Source organism: Python bivittatus, unplaced genomic scaffold (genome assembly GCF_059951505.1).
Source record: "Python bivittatus isolate LINGU-HERP-01145 unplaced genomic scaffold, Pbiv_v1 ctg000680_np1212, whole genome shotgun sequence".
Classification (NCBI taxonomy): domain Eukaryota; kingdom Metazoa; phylum Chordata; class Lepidosauria; order Squamata; family Pythonidae; genus Python; species Python bivittatus.
In genome coordinates, this window is record NW_028277095.1 from 1,211,069 (window position 1) to 1,229,062 (window position 17,994).

General features: G+C 41.6%; 1 protein-coding gene and 1 pseudogene across 3 annotated transcripts in view; both read right to left on the reverse strand.

The window, feature by feature from the left end:
• Positions 1 to 17,994, reverse strand: part of DPYSL2 (dihydropyrimidinase like 2) — a 100,643-nt gene that overhangs the window by 17,009 nt on the left and 65,640 nt on the right. For all 3 annotated transcript variants that reach the window (XM_088152140.1, XM_088152139.1, XM_007424543.3), the window contains 5 exons: positions 7,676 to 7,840; positions 6,306 to 6,367; positions 4,582 to 4,662; positions 3,791 to 3,859; positions 854 to 974 (listed from right to left, as the gene is read on the reverse strand). In XM_088152140.1, coding sequence (XP_088008266.1) covers positions 854 to 974; positions 3,791 to 3,859; positions 4,582 to 4,662; positions 6,306 to 6,367; positions 7,676 to 7,840 — 498 coding nt within the window. The remainder of the gene's footprint in view (positions 1 to 853; positions 975 to 3,790; positions 3,860 to 4,581; positions 4,663 to 6,305; positions 6,368 to 7,675; positions 7,841 to 17,994) is intronic.
• Positions 1,139 to 1,341, reverse strand: LOC112540229 (U2 spliceosomal RNA; annotated as a pseudogene).

Consider the following 17,994-nt stretch of genomic DNA (forward strand, 5'->3'; position numbering starts at 1 on the left):
TACTGTCCTACTTCAGTGGCTCCATCTCAAAGCACAGAAGACTGTCTTCAGAGAAAAAATGGGGTTGCCCACGTCAGGATGAGGGGTGCTCCAGGGGCTATGACACCCACAAGTGATGCACTCCCAACTGCCAGGTATAGGGGTCACTTTTCAGCACTCCACAAGCAGTTCTGAGAAAAGCAAAGAGCAACTACCAGACCTTAATCTATGGGGCTAATGGCTTAGCTCAGATTATGGGGCTCGGTCCAGTTTCAAGCTGTATGCAGCTGAACATATAAATGAAGCCACCTGTTATCCACTTAATGTTTGGGACTCCCAAATGACCCCAATTTCATCGGGGTTCAACCCCCTACTAATCTTGAAGCACCACCTTTAATCCACTTCCGGATTTGCAGGGAGGAGCCGGTACAGAGAAATCCAAGTCCTGTTTGTCTGGCTGGCTGCACTCACATATGGAAAAGCAGGTTTATGTTTTGTGTAAATAAAAGACGGAAGAAGTTGTTGGAGGGAATCCTGCTTAGCAGGGCGGGGTGGAGACCGTGGAGGGAATATTAAAAAAACGGCAGTGTTAGCGAGTGGGGCTAAAAAAAATGAGGTCACTTTCCTATTTGCAAACTAGCATTAGCAAAGCTACTGAGCCAGCTGGTGGAATACGGAGAGGAAATGGATTTAAAAGGCCCACGTCCTAACAGGCCACTTGTCATGTAGAACAAGCTCCCTGCAAAAAACTCAACTGCTTTGAAAGTTAAGCTCCAGCTAGACTTCCCACCAGGGAGACCCAGGACGCTTGCAATGAAACGAGTGGAAGAATTAGCCGTTCGTTCCCCGTCAAGCTTCTATTAACAGAGCTCACCCTTCTTCCTGGCCATGGCAATCACTTCAGCGGCACTTTTGCTCATCACTTTGGTGATGTATAAGGGGCAGTTTGTTTGGTTAGCAATGGTTATAGCCCGGTTCACAGCTTCGGCCTCCACCTGTTTGGCAGGAAGAGAGAAGGAGAAAGAAGCAGAGATCCAACTCAATAACATCTACAGATGTTCCCCAACTTTCAGAGACTTTACTTTTGCAAAACTGCAAGCAGTTTATTTTTTTTTAATTTATTTATTATTAAACTTGTCCCCGCCCATCTCATCCCAATGGGTGGCTTACAACATATTAAAACAATAAATACATATACACTTAAAATTTATAAGAGGACACATTTACAAAGAATAAGGGGAAAAGGAAAAATCCAGTTGCACCCAATTCTCAGACACTTCTGGGATTAAACAAGGTACTGCATATTAAACTGGTAAGAACAGATACTACACTTGGTCTTAGCCAAGAGGCTGAGATCACTGCTTGAATAAATTGGGGTGTGTGTGTGTGCTCGCGCGCGAGCAACTGCATACAAAGCGTCATTGTAGAACGGAGCAGCCTTATGCATTTCTAAAATAAATACAGTCTAAAACCCATACAGTTCAGCCTCTCTTTTTAGCTGGTCAAACTTCCACAAAGGGTTTCAGGTCAGCATCCTAATTTTTGCTGCTAAGCAAAGGAGGATGTGCTTAGCCTCTGGAGGGGAGGCTACCAAAAGATCCCAAGGCTATTGGCTAGACTGGCTTAAAAAAATAAAAACCTGGAAGGCCGCACTGGTCAACCGTTTCCATACTGTTGTCAAGAAATGTACATGGGTGTGTCCAGGTTGCCATGACAAACAGCATCCTCTATTTTACAAGAACCAACGGGGTATCTCTGAGAGCATAAAATCCATACTCTTTTCTCATTCTTCACCAGAGACTGGCATTAAAAAATGAGTGGGTATGGCAAATTAGTGGGGATGTCTACTAATTTGGACTTGGAGCCACTAACAGCTTTATGAGTGCATTTCTCTAAGCCCTTTTCCAAACCAAGTCAAGGCCCATCCTGTGGCAGTGTGTTCCATACATAGCTGGCTGCTTTTTCATTATTGCTTCATCTGTTCTAAATTTCCCACTCTTAAATTTCCTTCTGGTCTGCTTATCCGCCCCATGCGTAACTTTCTGGAGTTCTCCTTTACTCGTACTTTATTATTTTTAAATCACAAAATTTCTGCAGCCTTATGCTAATTACTATTTGTGGGAAAAAAACCCAAGCCCCATGGGTAAAGCCACATTAAATATCACTGCAGTCTTTTCCGTGCGGGCGGGGAGACACGGTTATAAAATGTCACTTTTCAAGTTTCTGGGTAATGCATGTGGCAGTCCCAGCCCGGATGAACTTAATCACAACTCCAACGTTGCCAAAAAAAAAGGTTAACCCCCTTGGTACCAGGACAGTTCCTTAGTCAAATAACTAATTTTCTGGGATTAAAAGTGGCTACTTCAAGATTCCCTCTTCCACTTTTATCCCCCAAACAACTCAATGAAATTGCTTGGACCGAAGAGCCGTGATGGACCCATGGTCATCTAGTGAGCTTTTGGCAAGTCCTAGTCTGACAACCTGGTCACCACAGCACCCTGGCTGTCTCAATTTTTGTGATGCAAAGCCAAGGATGTCGATTTGGGAGCAATGCAAGTAAGTATGGGAACTCTGCAACAATTTCTTGGGGAAATATGGGTGTGAGGAGTCCTATTTTCTTCCTCTCAGCATGGCTGTCTGCTTTCCTCCTCCTTTCCCTCCCCTGACCTCCAACGCAAGCTTTTGATCTCCAGTGTTTTCAGGACTGCTTTTCACCCACTCAAATTCAACATCCTGGAATGCTTCCTTCCTCCATCTCCTGGCAGAAGACTCTGGTGTGTCACTTTCCACCACTGACACCGTTGGTGCTCCATCCTTTAGAAAATCCTTCAAACGAACACCCACAGGGAGCGACCTTACACCAGGTCATCAGCTTCTTAGCCTACCTAGGTCAGTACTAAATGTAGATGTTCTATTCCAGATATGGAACATTCTCGAATTAACCACATTCAGCCCACACAGAGCACTTTCTGTTTCAGAGGATTTACTTCTAATAAACTGCTGGATCATTCCCTAAACAGCTGGATCAGTGTGATCCAGGGGAAGAATGGAATTCACTGGAATGTTCTGCCTCTGGAACACAATGGTTTACACGTCCTTAGTCAGTACTATCTGCAACGCCCAGCAGCAACTCTTCCAGGTTTCACATTAAATTCTTTCTCAATCATTCTGGAGATACAGAGAACTAAAACTAGAAACATCTACACTCAGAGGAGGTATTCAACAATCTTTCAGCGCTTTCTTCCCCTTCTCCTCCTTTTTGGACATAAAATGACCTTCTGAAATTCTTTACCTATCACCAAAGAAATTGGGTGGTTTACTTCTCTGTATTTCTCCAAGGGAAGGGAATCTATCCAACCACTTTTTAAGGGCCAGACTGGGCCAGGTTTCCTTGGGGTTTAATGAGAAGTTATAGAGGGTGGAGATGGCTGGAGGAAGGTTTGTACAGTGAAAAAGTATATCTAGCACTAAATAAGTGAAATAATACTTTGCTCATTCACTTTTGAAAGAATTCCACGGTGAAAGAGTTTCTAAAGTTAATTCTCTTTTAACACATTCAGTGAGACCCTGTAGGAAAAAATGCAAGTAATTTACCTGTCAGTACTATTTAAAAAAAAAAAAAAAGCTTGAAGATGCAAGAGACGGACCCACAAACCTTTTGCATGTAAAGTACAAGTCACTTCTCTACCTACAGACCACTAAATACATAATACAAATAGTTGACTTTAGGATGCAGTGTTCCATCACTGTTGCTGGTCCTCTGAAGTGCAGTCAAAACCAAGGAACAAGGTAAACATTTTAATGCACTCACTTCTTCAGGCCTGCTCAGCACATGCCCTTCAGGGCCAGTGATTCCCAGTTCCAAGATCCTTTGTTGCTCCTAAAGGATAAGGAGAAAGGGCAGAGATCAAACATATTTTACTAGCTAACGTCAGATCTTCCAATTCTGAACTAAGTCCTCTAGCTCCACTCTAGAGTAAGATCTTCTATCGGCCTGGCCAGTTTCTAGGTGGGCTTCACATAACATCCTAAATCTTAAACCCTAGATGACAGAACACAATTCCTGTACTAAGAAACATTCTACCTCAAACAAGTAAACCATAACATGGCTTAATGTGTGATCTGATCCATACACTGAATCACAAACTACCCAATCAACCCTGTTTTAACCTATACTAGGTGTTCTCTAGTTATCAGGACTAAAAAGTGCAAGCATCAAATTTTTGTGTCCTTGCATTACGCGGACACAACGTGTAACGTGTGATCTCTCATGTTTGGTATCATTTAGTTTCTCATTTGTCTAGTCTTGTTCTCTGCCATTTCTCATTGAATTTGCAATTTATTGTAATATTAGTTTAAAATTAGTTTACTTTTAACTGCACATTTCCCCTACTATCTGGATTTTTCAATGTAATTCTCACAACATACACATTTCTGCAAGCAAGTTTCTCTGATAAAATGCATTCTGGGCATATTTTCTCCTTCTAATACACCTTTTTTAACCTCCTTTTTTAAGTTGCAAATTGTATGGCCAAATTCAGAATCACAGGTGTAATAAGCCCATTTGGAAACACTACTAACAGCACTACAAACAGGAGTTACCTCTGCAATGATGTCACCATTCTCAGCATGGACTTGAGCTATTGCACCAATGTCACGGATTACACTCAGGACCTCATAAATCTGGAGAAAAAGAAAACACGCATTTTCCCGAGCTACTTCCCAATCTATTTTATGTTACTTTAAAAGCTCATATTCCTACTCAAAGTTCAAAGTCTCTTTAAAGTCACTGAGCTCAGTTCTATGTTTATTTGGACACCGTCCAGGAATTTTCAGACTTAGGGCAAAAATTCCTTATGACTAAAACAAATGAGATGCTGTCTAGCTCTCCATTATTTTCTCCCCATTGCAATCAGCTGAAAATTGCTGGGAAGTGTCTTATAAACTACTTAAATTATTGTTGTTTATATAAATCAGTCCCCATGATTTACATGTTGATGATCTTCTTCAGCACCAGCATCAAAGACCCTATACTGGAGCTCTGCAAGCCCATTCACCAATCCTGCAGTGGTCAAATCAGTTTTGAACAATATCAAAATTATATAAAGACAGGGCCTAGTACGAATATTTTCAATTGTTCCACAGTTCTTCCATGGACTGGCAAGACATTATTCCACTTTAAAATACTGTTGGATAAGAACATAGCAGGTTAAGCTGGAAAGAAATGGTCCTCCCAAGGCTGGCCATCAAGTATCAAAAGCAAGGAAGGATTTGAAACTAAATCTGATGGCATTCTACAGCAAAGGCTCTAATCTAATAGCTAATTAAATAAAGCATAAATGAACCCCGCTAAAGTGACCCAAAGGTCATCCTGTTTCATACACATGCCTGCAAGCAAAACAATCTGGAAAACTTTGGTTAATGGATGGATCAAAGATGTAATGCATAAACAATGTGCTCCTCCTGTTGCCCTCAAGCAGTGCAAGGGCATTTGCATGAAAACTGAGATCCACCCAAATGGTTGACCACAATCCCTACAATTCCAGCATAATTTTGGGAAATATACTCCCATCCATAACTGAAACAGGCTGGGTTGGGAAGGCTGATCTAGAATAAAAGAGTGAGCGAATGTATATATGTGCGAGAAAAAAAAACAGAGGAAGTTTTTAGAAGGCTATTTGTTTATTTATTATTAAACTTGCATGCCGGCCAACTCTTAATGACTCTAGGAGGAGAAGAAAGGGGGAAAAACATAAATTGTTGTCTTTACAAGGAGAGAAACAGGAGGGAGGGAGGGAGGGAGGGAGGGAGGGAGGGAAGGAAGGAAGGAAGGAAGGAGAGAGAGAGAGAGAGAGAGAGAGAGAGAGAGAGATTGATTGATTTTCAATCAATTTTGTAGACAGATGAAGAAATCACTTCCAGAACTTTTGTCCAAATGTGTTGCATGCATTAATCCTGGCTGATAGGAGCAAAGACTGTTGTGTGTTTTTTCCTGCCAGAGTTCCACTTATCATCCAATTGACAATACTGGAGAAAAGGAAAAGGAATGGGGTTGGGAAGGCTTAAAAAACTCCACATACTAGCAAAACTCAAAAAGTTGTGCTTGCTACTCAAGAAACTTCCAACTCAGCTGCAGGGATCTGCCAAATTCCTTGGCACAAGTTTGTTCAAGAGGCAGCCAACCAATTTGCCTACTTCTTAATTTGGGAATAGGATATTCCTGTTCATCCAGGTCTCACAGAGCCAGTTATACTGTGCAATATGACCAGGCCCAGCCTTCAGGTAAGGTGGAAGTGCAATGTTCAGAAGCCGCTCAGCTGCCTTACCTGAGAATCTGTTAGCTGAAAATGGTCCTTGAAAGCCATATACACCAAGAAGGAATTGACTCCTATTAGAAAGAGAGACTGAGAAGTGAATCACCATTCCATATACAGAGGAATCTACGTGTAAGAATAGCAGTGCTGGGGTGTATGTCTTGCCTAGACCTGATGCCCATCAGTCATGTTCAAATGCAACTTCCACTGGATGTAGATTTGTGCAAACTGACCTCCAACAAGTGTGGAGAGCACCAGTCAGTTGCTGCAGTCTGGGCAAATCCTATCCCATAATAGTTCTAATATGCACCAGTTCAGAATGCTAGAGAAAGCAGTGTCCAAGGCGTGAAGGAAACCATCAGATCGTTTTTCACAGGTAGGCATCACCTAATAAAGTTGTCATCAACTGATGGAGCTGATTTACTTTTTGCCCATGATCCCTAACAAAAGCTCATGATGGGAGTCCTAATTGCCCCAAACCAGTGACAATTATAAAGCAAGACCAGAAGTAGCAAAGAAAAGAAAGTGCAAAGCCATTCTTTTCAGATGACATTCAACTGCTGACTCATTTGCAGTTGCTACAGCTACATTCTGCAGAGTCTAACAGCTGTTGCCACATCCCACTCCTGACAGCAAGATAAATGATCTGCATGCTGGTCCTCACATAACCAAAGCCTTCATCCATGGTCAAAAGGGAGAGATCAACAGAGCCTCAGGCTTAAATACAAGGGAAAAACACAGACTCGAACAAAATTCAAAGGCTACCTTCCCAGCAATGCACGGGAGACTAGCATTTTCAGAAGGCACAGGAAGTGTCAGGGGGATTTGTGAAAAAAAAAAAGGTAGGGGGAGAGTGGAACAGATTATTTGGAGCTCTTATAAATTGCACCCTGCAATGTTTTGTTGCAAGAAGCATTAACTACTATCATCAGCTTTAGGCTTGATATAATCTCAATTATTGCTTTATTTACCGGTGCAGGTTTGCACGGCTGGCATCAGAGAAGTCGTGATGAGCTTTCAGGCTGAATGGCCGTGGTCTCATTTTCTTTTGTTCTGACCTTTCGCCAGCAGCTGTGCTCGGCCCGTGAGCTGCCGAGAGGTATACCACAAAGCAACTCACCCTGCCTCTGAAGATGCCAGCCACAGCTGCTGGCGAAAGGTCAGAACAAAAAAAACCGAGGCCATTCAGCCTGAAAGCTCTTCAATGTTTTATTGCTTTATTGGTCAGCAGGTCTGTTCATCCAGTTTTGAGCAAGGGGGAATACTCCTACCAGGAGAAATTGGAAAGTACATTTTTAGACAACAAAATTAGGACACAGCTGGCTTGGTACTAGCTTAGAATATGACTATTGTACAGGTACTCAAAAATTCTCAGGACTTACCATGATCCTTAACCAAGGCCTCCATCTCCTCCTGAACCCCTTTATGCCACTCTGTGATATCCACATGCAAAGAGTAATCACAGCAGGACTTGCTGTCTGCCCATTCTCGCCACTGATCGAATGCAGAGATCAAACTGGTGCCTGGCTCAGGAACAACGTGATCAACTGAAGAAAGAAAAGTGAGACATGTCCAACCGTTAACTCACACTCACAAGGTCTAGAGTCACAGGATTCTAAATGTGGAAGGTGAGTACTGTAGAACATCTAATCCTGCCTGCTAGATGTGTCGGGAACAAACTCCAAGAATTCTGCAACCAACACAGAACAGGCACCATGGTTCAAGGATTCTGGGAACTGAAGTCCAACACATTCAGAGGACAGGGCACCAGATTGCAGAAGACAGAGAAGCCAACATCCTGCTTCATGTAGAGGGAGTCCTTGGGTTATGACCATTTGTTCAGCAACCATTCAAAGTTACGACAGCACTGAATGAGCGGTACTTATGATGGGTCCTCATTGTTCCAGCCGTTGCAGTGTCCCTGCAGTCACGTGATTGCAATTTCTTACATTGCCTGCTGGCTTCCCACAAATAAAATCAACGGGGACACTGGTAGGAAGTCGGAAGTCGGGGTGATGTGAGGTGCTCATTTAACGATGGCAACTGGGACTGCCATTATTGCTGTTGCTAAGCAATGTGGTCATGTGATATCATGATTTATAACCACATTGCTCAATGACAGCAATTCCAGTCCCAATTGCTGTTGTAAGCTGAGGACTGCCTGTACCAATTGCAGAGAAAAGTAGATGGCTATCAAGGAGGGAAAGCCATCCATACCATTTAATTCCTATCACTGGCCATCAAGACATTTCTACAAACATTTACCTTAAATATACCCACCTTTAGCTTAAACTCATTGGAAATTGTCCTGCTTACCAAGACCATGTGAAATCCAAGTTTTTGTAACATACCATCCGCCTTCTCTTTTCCAAGCTAAACATATGGCTTTTAATTTAGAAAACTGTTTCTCAATCTTATTAATAATGTTTAAAGCAGCTGTCCCTTCAAAAGATCATAAAAATAAACAAAACATCAGAACAATAAGTACTAGAAAGAGCAAGAGACCCATTCAGAAGAAGAGAAGGAGAAGACTCAGGCACAACACTGAGCTCCTTTGACCATTCAAGGCTGCATTAAGCCAAGACCAGCACCATGCATTAAATCTGATCAGCCAGATGCCAGCTATTGATGAAAAATAATTTACTGTTTGGAAAACACATTTAAGTGCTACACAAATCAAATTCCATGAGAAAAGCAGACATTAAAGCCCTGCAGGTCTTTTGTAGCTTCACAGCAGCATCAACAATAGCAAACTGGCATATTTAAAATCAGGACTAGGGGTGGGAACTCAATCCAGCTCCAGGGATGGACTAATTGCTCTACAGCTCTTCAATTTGAAGGTGAGAAGCTCTTCCCTCCTAAAATCTCAACCCTATATTACTATTGCAGGCACTGCAAGTTAATTTCCTGTAAGAGTTGGTTCTCACCATCAGTGGTAGAAGATGGTCCTTGGAGAAGGGGAGAGATCTCACTAGAGGACTCAAGGATGAACTTGTTTTTACCTTATGCAATAAATTATGGAGTTTATTTCCAAAGTGATTATGACCACCATCATTCATTCTATTGGTCTTAAAAGGAGACTGGACAAGTTCATGGAGGACTGGGTAATCCATAGCGAGTAGGCTTGATGGCCGTTTACTACCTCGATTCACAAGCAGCATGCTTTGAATTTCAGCTTTTAGGAAGGAGTAATGTAGAAGACTATTAACCTGCCAGCCATGCTTCTGAGTTTTCAGGATGCACTGGGATAGCCACTGTGCAACACAGAATCCTGGACAAGATGGCCTGATGCAGCAGGTTGTGTATTTATTTATTTATTTGTTTGTTTATTTTTCAAATTCAGATACCACCCATCTCACAAAAAGTGACTCTGGGTGGTTCACAATAAAACAGCAATAAATATTAAAATACAATAAAAACAATAAAAAATACACATAAAAATAGAATAAAAACCAAACACATACACAGATAATATCTTCCAAGTTGTTGATGGTCAGTAGGATGTTAACATATGGGAGCAACTTCAGGGTACTAGCCCCCCCGGGGTTGGTTGCCCTTTTGGCAGAGCCAGGTCTTGACTGCTTTCTGGAAGGACAAGAGAGTTGGGGCCTGCCTCACCTCTGGGGGAAGAGTATTCCATAGGGCGGGGGCCACAGCAGAGAAGGCTCTCTTTCTGGACCCCGCCAGTCGACATTCTTTCATCGACAGGATCCACAGCATACCCTCCCTGCCTGACCAGGTGGGACAGGTAGATATAATGGGGGTGAGACGGTCCCTCAGGTAACCCGGTCCCATGTCATGTAGGGCTTTAAAGGTGATAACCAAAACCCTGAATTGGACCTGGATGTATGTAGGAATCTGCTGGACTGAATTAAACCCACGGGATGGAAGTTATCCATTTCTGCTCTAGGTGGATACAACAAAGAGGACTGTTAGATCGAAGTTTGAACTGTTGTGCATTCCTCTTAACACAGAGTATACATATTAGTTCCTAGCAGATCTCTCACACGGTCCTCCTATCCTGCTTTCTACAACGATCCCAACCTGTTCACAACTGCTCCCTCTAGACCCAGTGGAGTCTTGCCTTGTGGAGGGAAGTAATTCAGTGGCAGAGCATGCTTTCTGCTGCAAAAGGTCTTGGGTTCAATCTCCAGGTTCTCCAGGTAAGGCTGAAGAAAGAGCTCTTTCTTCAAACTGCTGCCTTGGCAGTGATGTTACTCACAGGAATGTGCTCATCAGCCAAAATCAGATTTGTCAATTTGTCAACTGTTTCAAATTTATCTGGAAAATCCCCTTCTCTGCTTTTGGCTAAAATCAAGTGTGGTGTGTCGGTGTGGGTGTAGTGTAATATCTGGAACACCAATTCAAAGTTCAGCATTGATTTTGCACCCATATCAAACACTTTCAACTCATCCAAGCATTTTGGAGGCATGTAACTTGATTTGATGTCCTGATCCAAAGAGTTGATTCAGAGAAATGATCAAACAGTTTTAAAATCAGATATTCAAATCAGTATCACCCAGCCCTAATAACTAATACTAAGACAGATACTCCAATGATCTGACATAGGATATGGCCATTTCTCTTTGGTATATATAGGAAATGCTTTCTGTGGCCCAGGGAGGAAACAGCAGAGAAGAATTACCTTTTGCCTACCCAAAGCTCTGTATGAACATCTCCTATATAATACATATACAATGAATGTCCTATTTCTTAGTAGAACTTGCTAGTATAAAATAAACAACCAATTAACTTAATCCCAATGGAGCTCCGGAAACACAGACAATGGATAAATATTCAACTATCACTTCCCTGCCAGATGTCAGGATGTGATCCTGATGATCTGGCTTTGCTGTTTCTTTCCCACTGTAACAATCCACAAGGCTAGGATGTGGACAGTTTATACAGCCCTGTAAAATCCCTCTTGGGCCATCACTTGAATAGACTTAATTTAGATTCAGTTCACAGCAAAGTAGCTTTGAGATTTCACTAGTCTCCTGCTCATAAAAAGCCCGTCAAAAACAAGAATAATAATCCTGAAATTAGGATGAGTATAGCAATGTCTCCCAACCACTGTTGAAAAAGAGAGTCAAAGCAATCCAACCCAAAAGGCATCATGAAAGGATCAAACTCTGACAAACGTATACAAAATTCACTCTTCTTCCCAATCATCTATTAATGGTTGCTATTCCTAATTGTACTTGGATTTTTGTTTTATACTGATGCACACCATTCAGAGTCGTATCTGTGTGAGTTAGGCACAAACTAAAGGTCTCATAAACAGATAAATTCTTGCATTGGTTTTTTGTTTCTTTTTGCTCTTGCTTGAAGAAATTCACCCGTTCAAGTTTTTTTCAAAAAGCCCAAACCAAAACAGGCACTAGGCAAACGAGACAACAAGGCTACCCACTGTTAGCTTATCTGTGTGTTTTTATGTGCAGAGTTGGCAAGAAGCCACCCTGAAACATTATGTGCTCGCTTAAAAACAATAATCAACCTTAGAGATGATCAGTGCAATTAATATATCCATGAACTCCACAAAATACTGTGCATTCACATTCATTTTCTTTCTTGGAAGCACACACACACACACACACACACAGAAGAAGAGCTGAAGTAAAAGAAACCTTTCATGAAGCATCAGCATAGGAAGAAAATGAAATTTAAGAACAGCATTCCACCAGGAGCATTAACGCAAAGGGCAGCAATGGGCAAATTTTTGTGGAACAACTATCTTTATTTTTTTAAAAGAGACACTGACATTCTGCTTTTGTTTTACAGGGCTGGAAGCGCTCCTTAATTAAAATAAGCATAATTATGCAGAAGCAGCAGAGCCACAAGGATTTAAGAAGCACCAAAATTAGTCACATGACAGTCAGAATCATGGTAAATCTAAATGACAATCACAGATGCAGGGAGGAAAAAAACCTCTGCAGCTTCATTCGAACAATACCACCTATCTCCAACTTATCTCATACAAGATCCTTAGACATGCATGGACTACAAATCCCAGAACATGCCCATATAAACAAGGAATCCTGAGAGGTACAGTGCCAACAGCACATCTGGAGATCACAAAGTTGGGGATGACTGAATAAGCTACAAGGCTACAAGTCTTGTATGCATCTGGCACAACCATTGATAAAACAATGCCTAGATGCGTGGACTGGCCCAAAGGTTGGCTCCCAATTAGCCAGTGTTTTCCCCCTCCCACTCCATCAAGATTTTTGTTATCAACGCATAGCAAGACATGAAAGTCGATCTGAAAAGATTTTTAAGGATGAGAGATTTAGTTCTGGATCACTTGAAGCAACAAGAATGCCAGGATGCTATTAAACAACGTTGGGAATCAACAAACTAATTCATGATCAGGAATTGAAGGGCCAGCATCTTGCCAAAGTTGGTAGGGACAACAAACTATGTGTGTTTAGTCAGCCATTCATTCTCAACAATACACCCTTATAAATAAGGCAGAAGCCTTCATGGGTTCAATGGCCCATGCAAAAGCTGACTTGCCCTATGCTAAAGACCCAGAGAGACAGACTAGAAATTTGGCTTTGCTGGCCCACTGATGAATCTATGAGTAAAACTTCTGAATACAGTTTACTGGCCTGGTTCACATGTTTCCCAATGAAGTTATCTGTCTTAGGCTTCGTATGTTGTGTGAAACTCAGCCATTGTGGTTGGCAAACTATTAAGAGTCTGGCATTCATAATCAACAGTGGGTACAAGGATGTTTCTTGCAGTGTCCAGCAGGCTCCCCTTCCCACTTAGTTTTTATGAAAACAAAAACATACTTCAGTTTTTAGAAGTGGAAAGCTAGCATGTTACAAAGCAAAGTATCAGTCTCAAGCACCCATTTTCCCTTTCCAAAACACAGTCAAATCTACATAACTCCACTATTGTTCCATTTTGCAACCGTCCACCCAAAACGAAGAGCGCAACCATTACTCAGCACTCAATTAAACAAGCCTAACGATCTTTCAAAGATTAGAAGGAATTCAACTGCACTGCTCATACGTGGTCATCATAGCCATCTTGATTTGTTCCTGAATACAGCTTTCAGATCTGGGCTACAAAAATTTAATATCCTTAGTTGGCAGGAACATTTTGTATCACTTTGCTGCTTATCAATGATCATCCAATTTTTTTACAGCCCAGATCCAGCATCCCTAAGAATAGATGTGTTTTGTTTACCTGCTACACCCACAGATACTGACTTTCTATAGAAGTGCATTTATTTTTACAGGAGTGTTGCCAATTCAGAAATTATAAAGGGAATTCTTTCACTGGACCAACATCTTTTGGAAAGAAAAGAGTGCAAGCTTTTGAGGAACATAAGAATTTGGTCCTGACACCTTGGCCTGACGGAAGATGCCTGAAAAAATAAACCCAACCCACCCCCAAGATAGTTCACAGAATTCCGCCCCGCACATTCATTTGTATTTCCAGGAAAAGAAAGGGCAAGAGGACTCAACAATCAGGGAAAGCCCAAGAATCTTCTCATGAGACAAGGCTTCTTCAGTCTCACTGTAACCCCAACCCTTTGGGACTCCACATAATCCATGAAGACTTGATCACCAATGCAAAGCCACAATCCCTGTAGATATAATATGGAGATGGGAAAATCCATGCAGAGAACAGAAGCATAACATGGCTGATGTTAACGGGCAGAACAAGCATGCCCTTTGAATCTCCTATGTACCAAAGGCTTTTGTGTGCATTTTCTTTTAAGTAAATGGAAATGCAGGATAAAAATAATGAAATGGGCCACACAACGTTGTGGTATGTTCCCCAGAGACAAACACTCATACTCCAACCAGCCTCAGGATTTTTCCCTATGCCCCCTAGAGAAGCCACTCTATAATTCTAACACAGGAGACTCTTCCTAACCTTACTGACACACATGCCATACACAACCATACCCCCAAAATGTCACCTAAGAAAGGGATGGGGGTTCAATCACACCATCTTGGCCATCAGGACTTTTGTGACACCTACACACTCCTGCAGACATTCCAGCACACACATACACTCTTGTTGATCATTAAAAGCATTGTGGATTTTTTTTCATTTCGTCCATTAGCAGTCAGCCCTGATAGCTGGGGAAGTGATTAACGTCAGTAGACATTAAGTTTAAGTAAAAACTTTCTGTAGAGATTGTCCAAGTTTTCTACATTTAGAAAAACAAAAAGCAGAACAAAACCTTGTTTATTCACAATGCAGAGAAACAAAGAGATCATCGTGAAGAGTCATCTGATGCTACATAGACAGATGATGAAATAATAAATTATAGGGTAGAAATGAATTCAAATATTTAGCAGTTACCTCCTCACCCCACCCCAGAGAAGATTTAAGAGTCTGAACATTAATGTAACATGGTTCAGCCTAACATTATTTACTATCCCAGCATCAGATGACACTGAGATGTTTGTCTCCCAACCATTTCCTTTAAAAGCCAATTTAAGTGCAAGCTGCCTGGTTGCCTCCCAACGTATGAGTTTGGAGTTGGTGCCACTACAGGCACATTTGGGACCAACAACACACTGCTGTGCTTGGCATCCAACATGCAACATTCCTAGGAATGGGCTTTCAACCATCCCACACTTTACCAAACTTGTTTAGTGCAGCGTAGAAGGCAAGACAACACTTCCTGTAGCCTCTGAGAAACAGAAGCCTCTAAGTTACAGTAGCAACGATCAATTCAAAATACTTGGTGACTGCCCAAGTAGAAAGCTCCTGCTACTAATAATAAATATGTGAATGATTTTACATATATTAATAAAATGAATTTTAGCTCAATTCACTCCAGCAATGCCCGTGGTGGCTTTTTTCTAATAATGCTCAACGGGTCCAACTGCTTCCCTTCCTCACTGCTTCTTCTGACCTTTAGCAGGAGAGAAGAACTGCCAAGAACAGAGTCAACAGAGAAACTAAGAGAGAATCAGCTTTTCTTAGCCAGGAGCAAAAGAGAACTGTCTAGCCAAGAAAGTGTCTGTAGTAACACTCAGCTTAATCTAGATACATCTGAAGCAGGCCTTACGTTGCTAGTAAGAAGGCTGAGTTATGAAAACGTTTACGTGCAATCTCTACTTGAAAAAAATAAAACTAGTTCAAAAAAGCTAACAGGGGTAGCAATCTAGGAAAATTAAGCTCCTTTTCTTGATTAGCTTAAATTCTGAGATGCGGGGGAGCGGGGGAGATTTTAACGTGAAATGCACACCCATATATGGTTTTGTCTGAAATAAAGAATGGTGCATTTTTCAAAAGATAAGAATGTGGATTTTGAAGTTATGTTTTTGTGAGATGGGCTCCTCAATGGATTCTCTTCACAGTCTGCTTATTTCCTCATTAAGATTGACCACTGCTTTTTCTAAAGCAGAACAGGGAGTTCTACTTAAAACCCTAAGCCATTCTTCCCAATTTAGGATGGGTTTTGTGGGAATAAATATAGTATAACACTGAAAATCTCTTCACAACTTGCAATTTCAGGCTGCAAAATTGGATCCTCCTTGAGATATGAACGCAATGTCTGGGTTCAGAAATCACGCTAAACCTGTACTTTTTAATGGTTAAAACCATTAGTTATGGTTTTAACAAACCATAACTAATGGTTTGTTAACAGGTCATTGTTGTCTGGTTACATACAGTGGAGCAAAAAAGTATTTAGTCAGCCACCAATTGTGCAAGTTCTCCCACTTAAAAAGATGAGAGAGGCCTGTAATTTTCATCATAGGTATACCTCAACTATGAGAGACAAAATGGGGGGAAAAATCCAGAAAATCACATTGTCTGATTTTTAAAGAATTTATTTGCAAATCATGGTGGAAAATAAGTATTTGCTCAATATCAAAAGTTCATCTCAATACTTTGTTATATATCCTCTGTTGGCAATGACAGAGGTCAAACGTTTTCTGTAAGTCTTCACAAGGTTTTCACACACTGTTGCTGGTATTTTGGCCCATTCCTCCATGCAGATCTCCTCTAGAGCAGTGATGTTTTGGGGCTGTCGCTGGGCAACACGGACTTTCAACTCCCTCCAAAGGTTTTCCATGGGGTTGAGATCTGGAGACTGGCTAGGCCACTCCAGGACCTTGAAATGCTTCTTACGAAGCCACTCCTTCGTTGCCCGGGCGGTGTGTTTGGGATCATTGTCATGCTGAAAGACCCAGCCATGTTTCATCTTCAATGCCCTTGCTGATGGAAGGAGGTGTTCACTCAAAATCTCACAATACATGGCCCCATTCATTCTTTCCTTTACAAGGATCAGTCGTCCTGGTCCCTTTGCAGAAAAACAGCCCCAAAGCATGATGTTTCCACCCCCATGCTTCACAGTAGGTATGGTGTTCTTTGGATGCAACTCAGCATCCTCTCTCCTCCAAACACGACAAGTTGAGTTTAGACCAAAACATTCTACTTTGGTTTCATCTGACCATATGACATTCTCCCAATCCTCTTCTGGATCATCCAAATGCTCTCTAGCAAACTTCAGACAGGCCCAGACATCTACTGGCTTAAGCAGGGGGACACATCTGGCACTGCAGGATTTGAGTCCCTGGCAGCATAGTGTGTTACTGATGGTAGCCTTTGTTACTTTGGTCCCAGCTCTCTGCAGGTCATTCACTAGGTCCCCCCGTGTGGTTCTGGGATTTTTGCTCACCATTCTTGTGATCATTTTGACCCCACAGGGTGAGATCTTGCATGGAGCCCCAGATCGAGGGAGATTATCAATGGTCTTGTATGTCTTCCATTTTCTAATTATTGCTCCCACAGTTGATTTCTTCACACCAAGCTGCTTGCCTATTGCAGATTCAGTCTTCCCAGCCTGGTGCAGGTCTACAATTTTGTTTCTGGTGTCCTTCAACCGCTCTTTGGTCTTGGCCATAGTTGAGTTTGGAGTGTAACTATTTGAGGTTGTGGACAGGTGTCTTTTATACTGATAACAAGGTCAAACAGGTGCCATTACTACAGGTAACCAGTGGAGGACAGAGGAGACTCTTAAAGAAGTAGTTACAGATCTGTGAGAGCCAGATATCGTGCTTGTTTGTAGGTGACCAAATACTTATTTTCCACCATGATTTGCAAATAAATTCTTTAAAAATCAGATAATGTGATTTTCTGGATTTTTTTCCTCATTTTGTCTCTCATCGTTGAGGTATACCTATGATGAAAATTACAGGTCTCTCTTTTTAAGTGGGAGAACTTGCACAATTGGTGGCTGACTAAATACTTTTTTGTCCCACTGTATTATTGCTAAGTAATATGTTGTATCCCTGAAAGCCTTGAGCAACCTCTTGCATGATTCAAATCAGTGTTTCTCAACCTTGGCCACTTTAAGATGGGTGGACTTCAACTCCCAGAATTCTCCAGCCAACCATGCTGGCTGGGGAATTCTGGGACTTTAATCTTAAAGTGGCCAAGGTTGAGAAACACTGATTTGAACTAGTAAGTTAAAAAACATTCAAAATGTCTGAAATCTCACATGCTTTTGTGAGTACATGCAAGAATGATGCAGCCTTTAGAGAGATCAGAAATGTGGTGACTATAAGAGACTGCAGACCATGGGGAGGATATCCAGGGCTAGATAATGTTATATACTATATATTATTAAATTAATAATAAGTCAAAAACATTCAAAATGTCTGAAATCTCACATGCTATTGTGAGTACACGCAAGAATGAGGCAACCTTTAGATCAGAA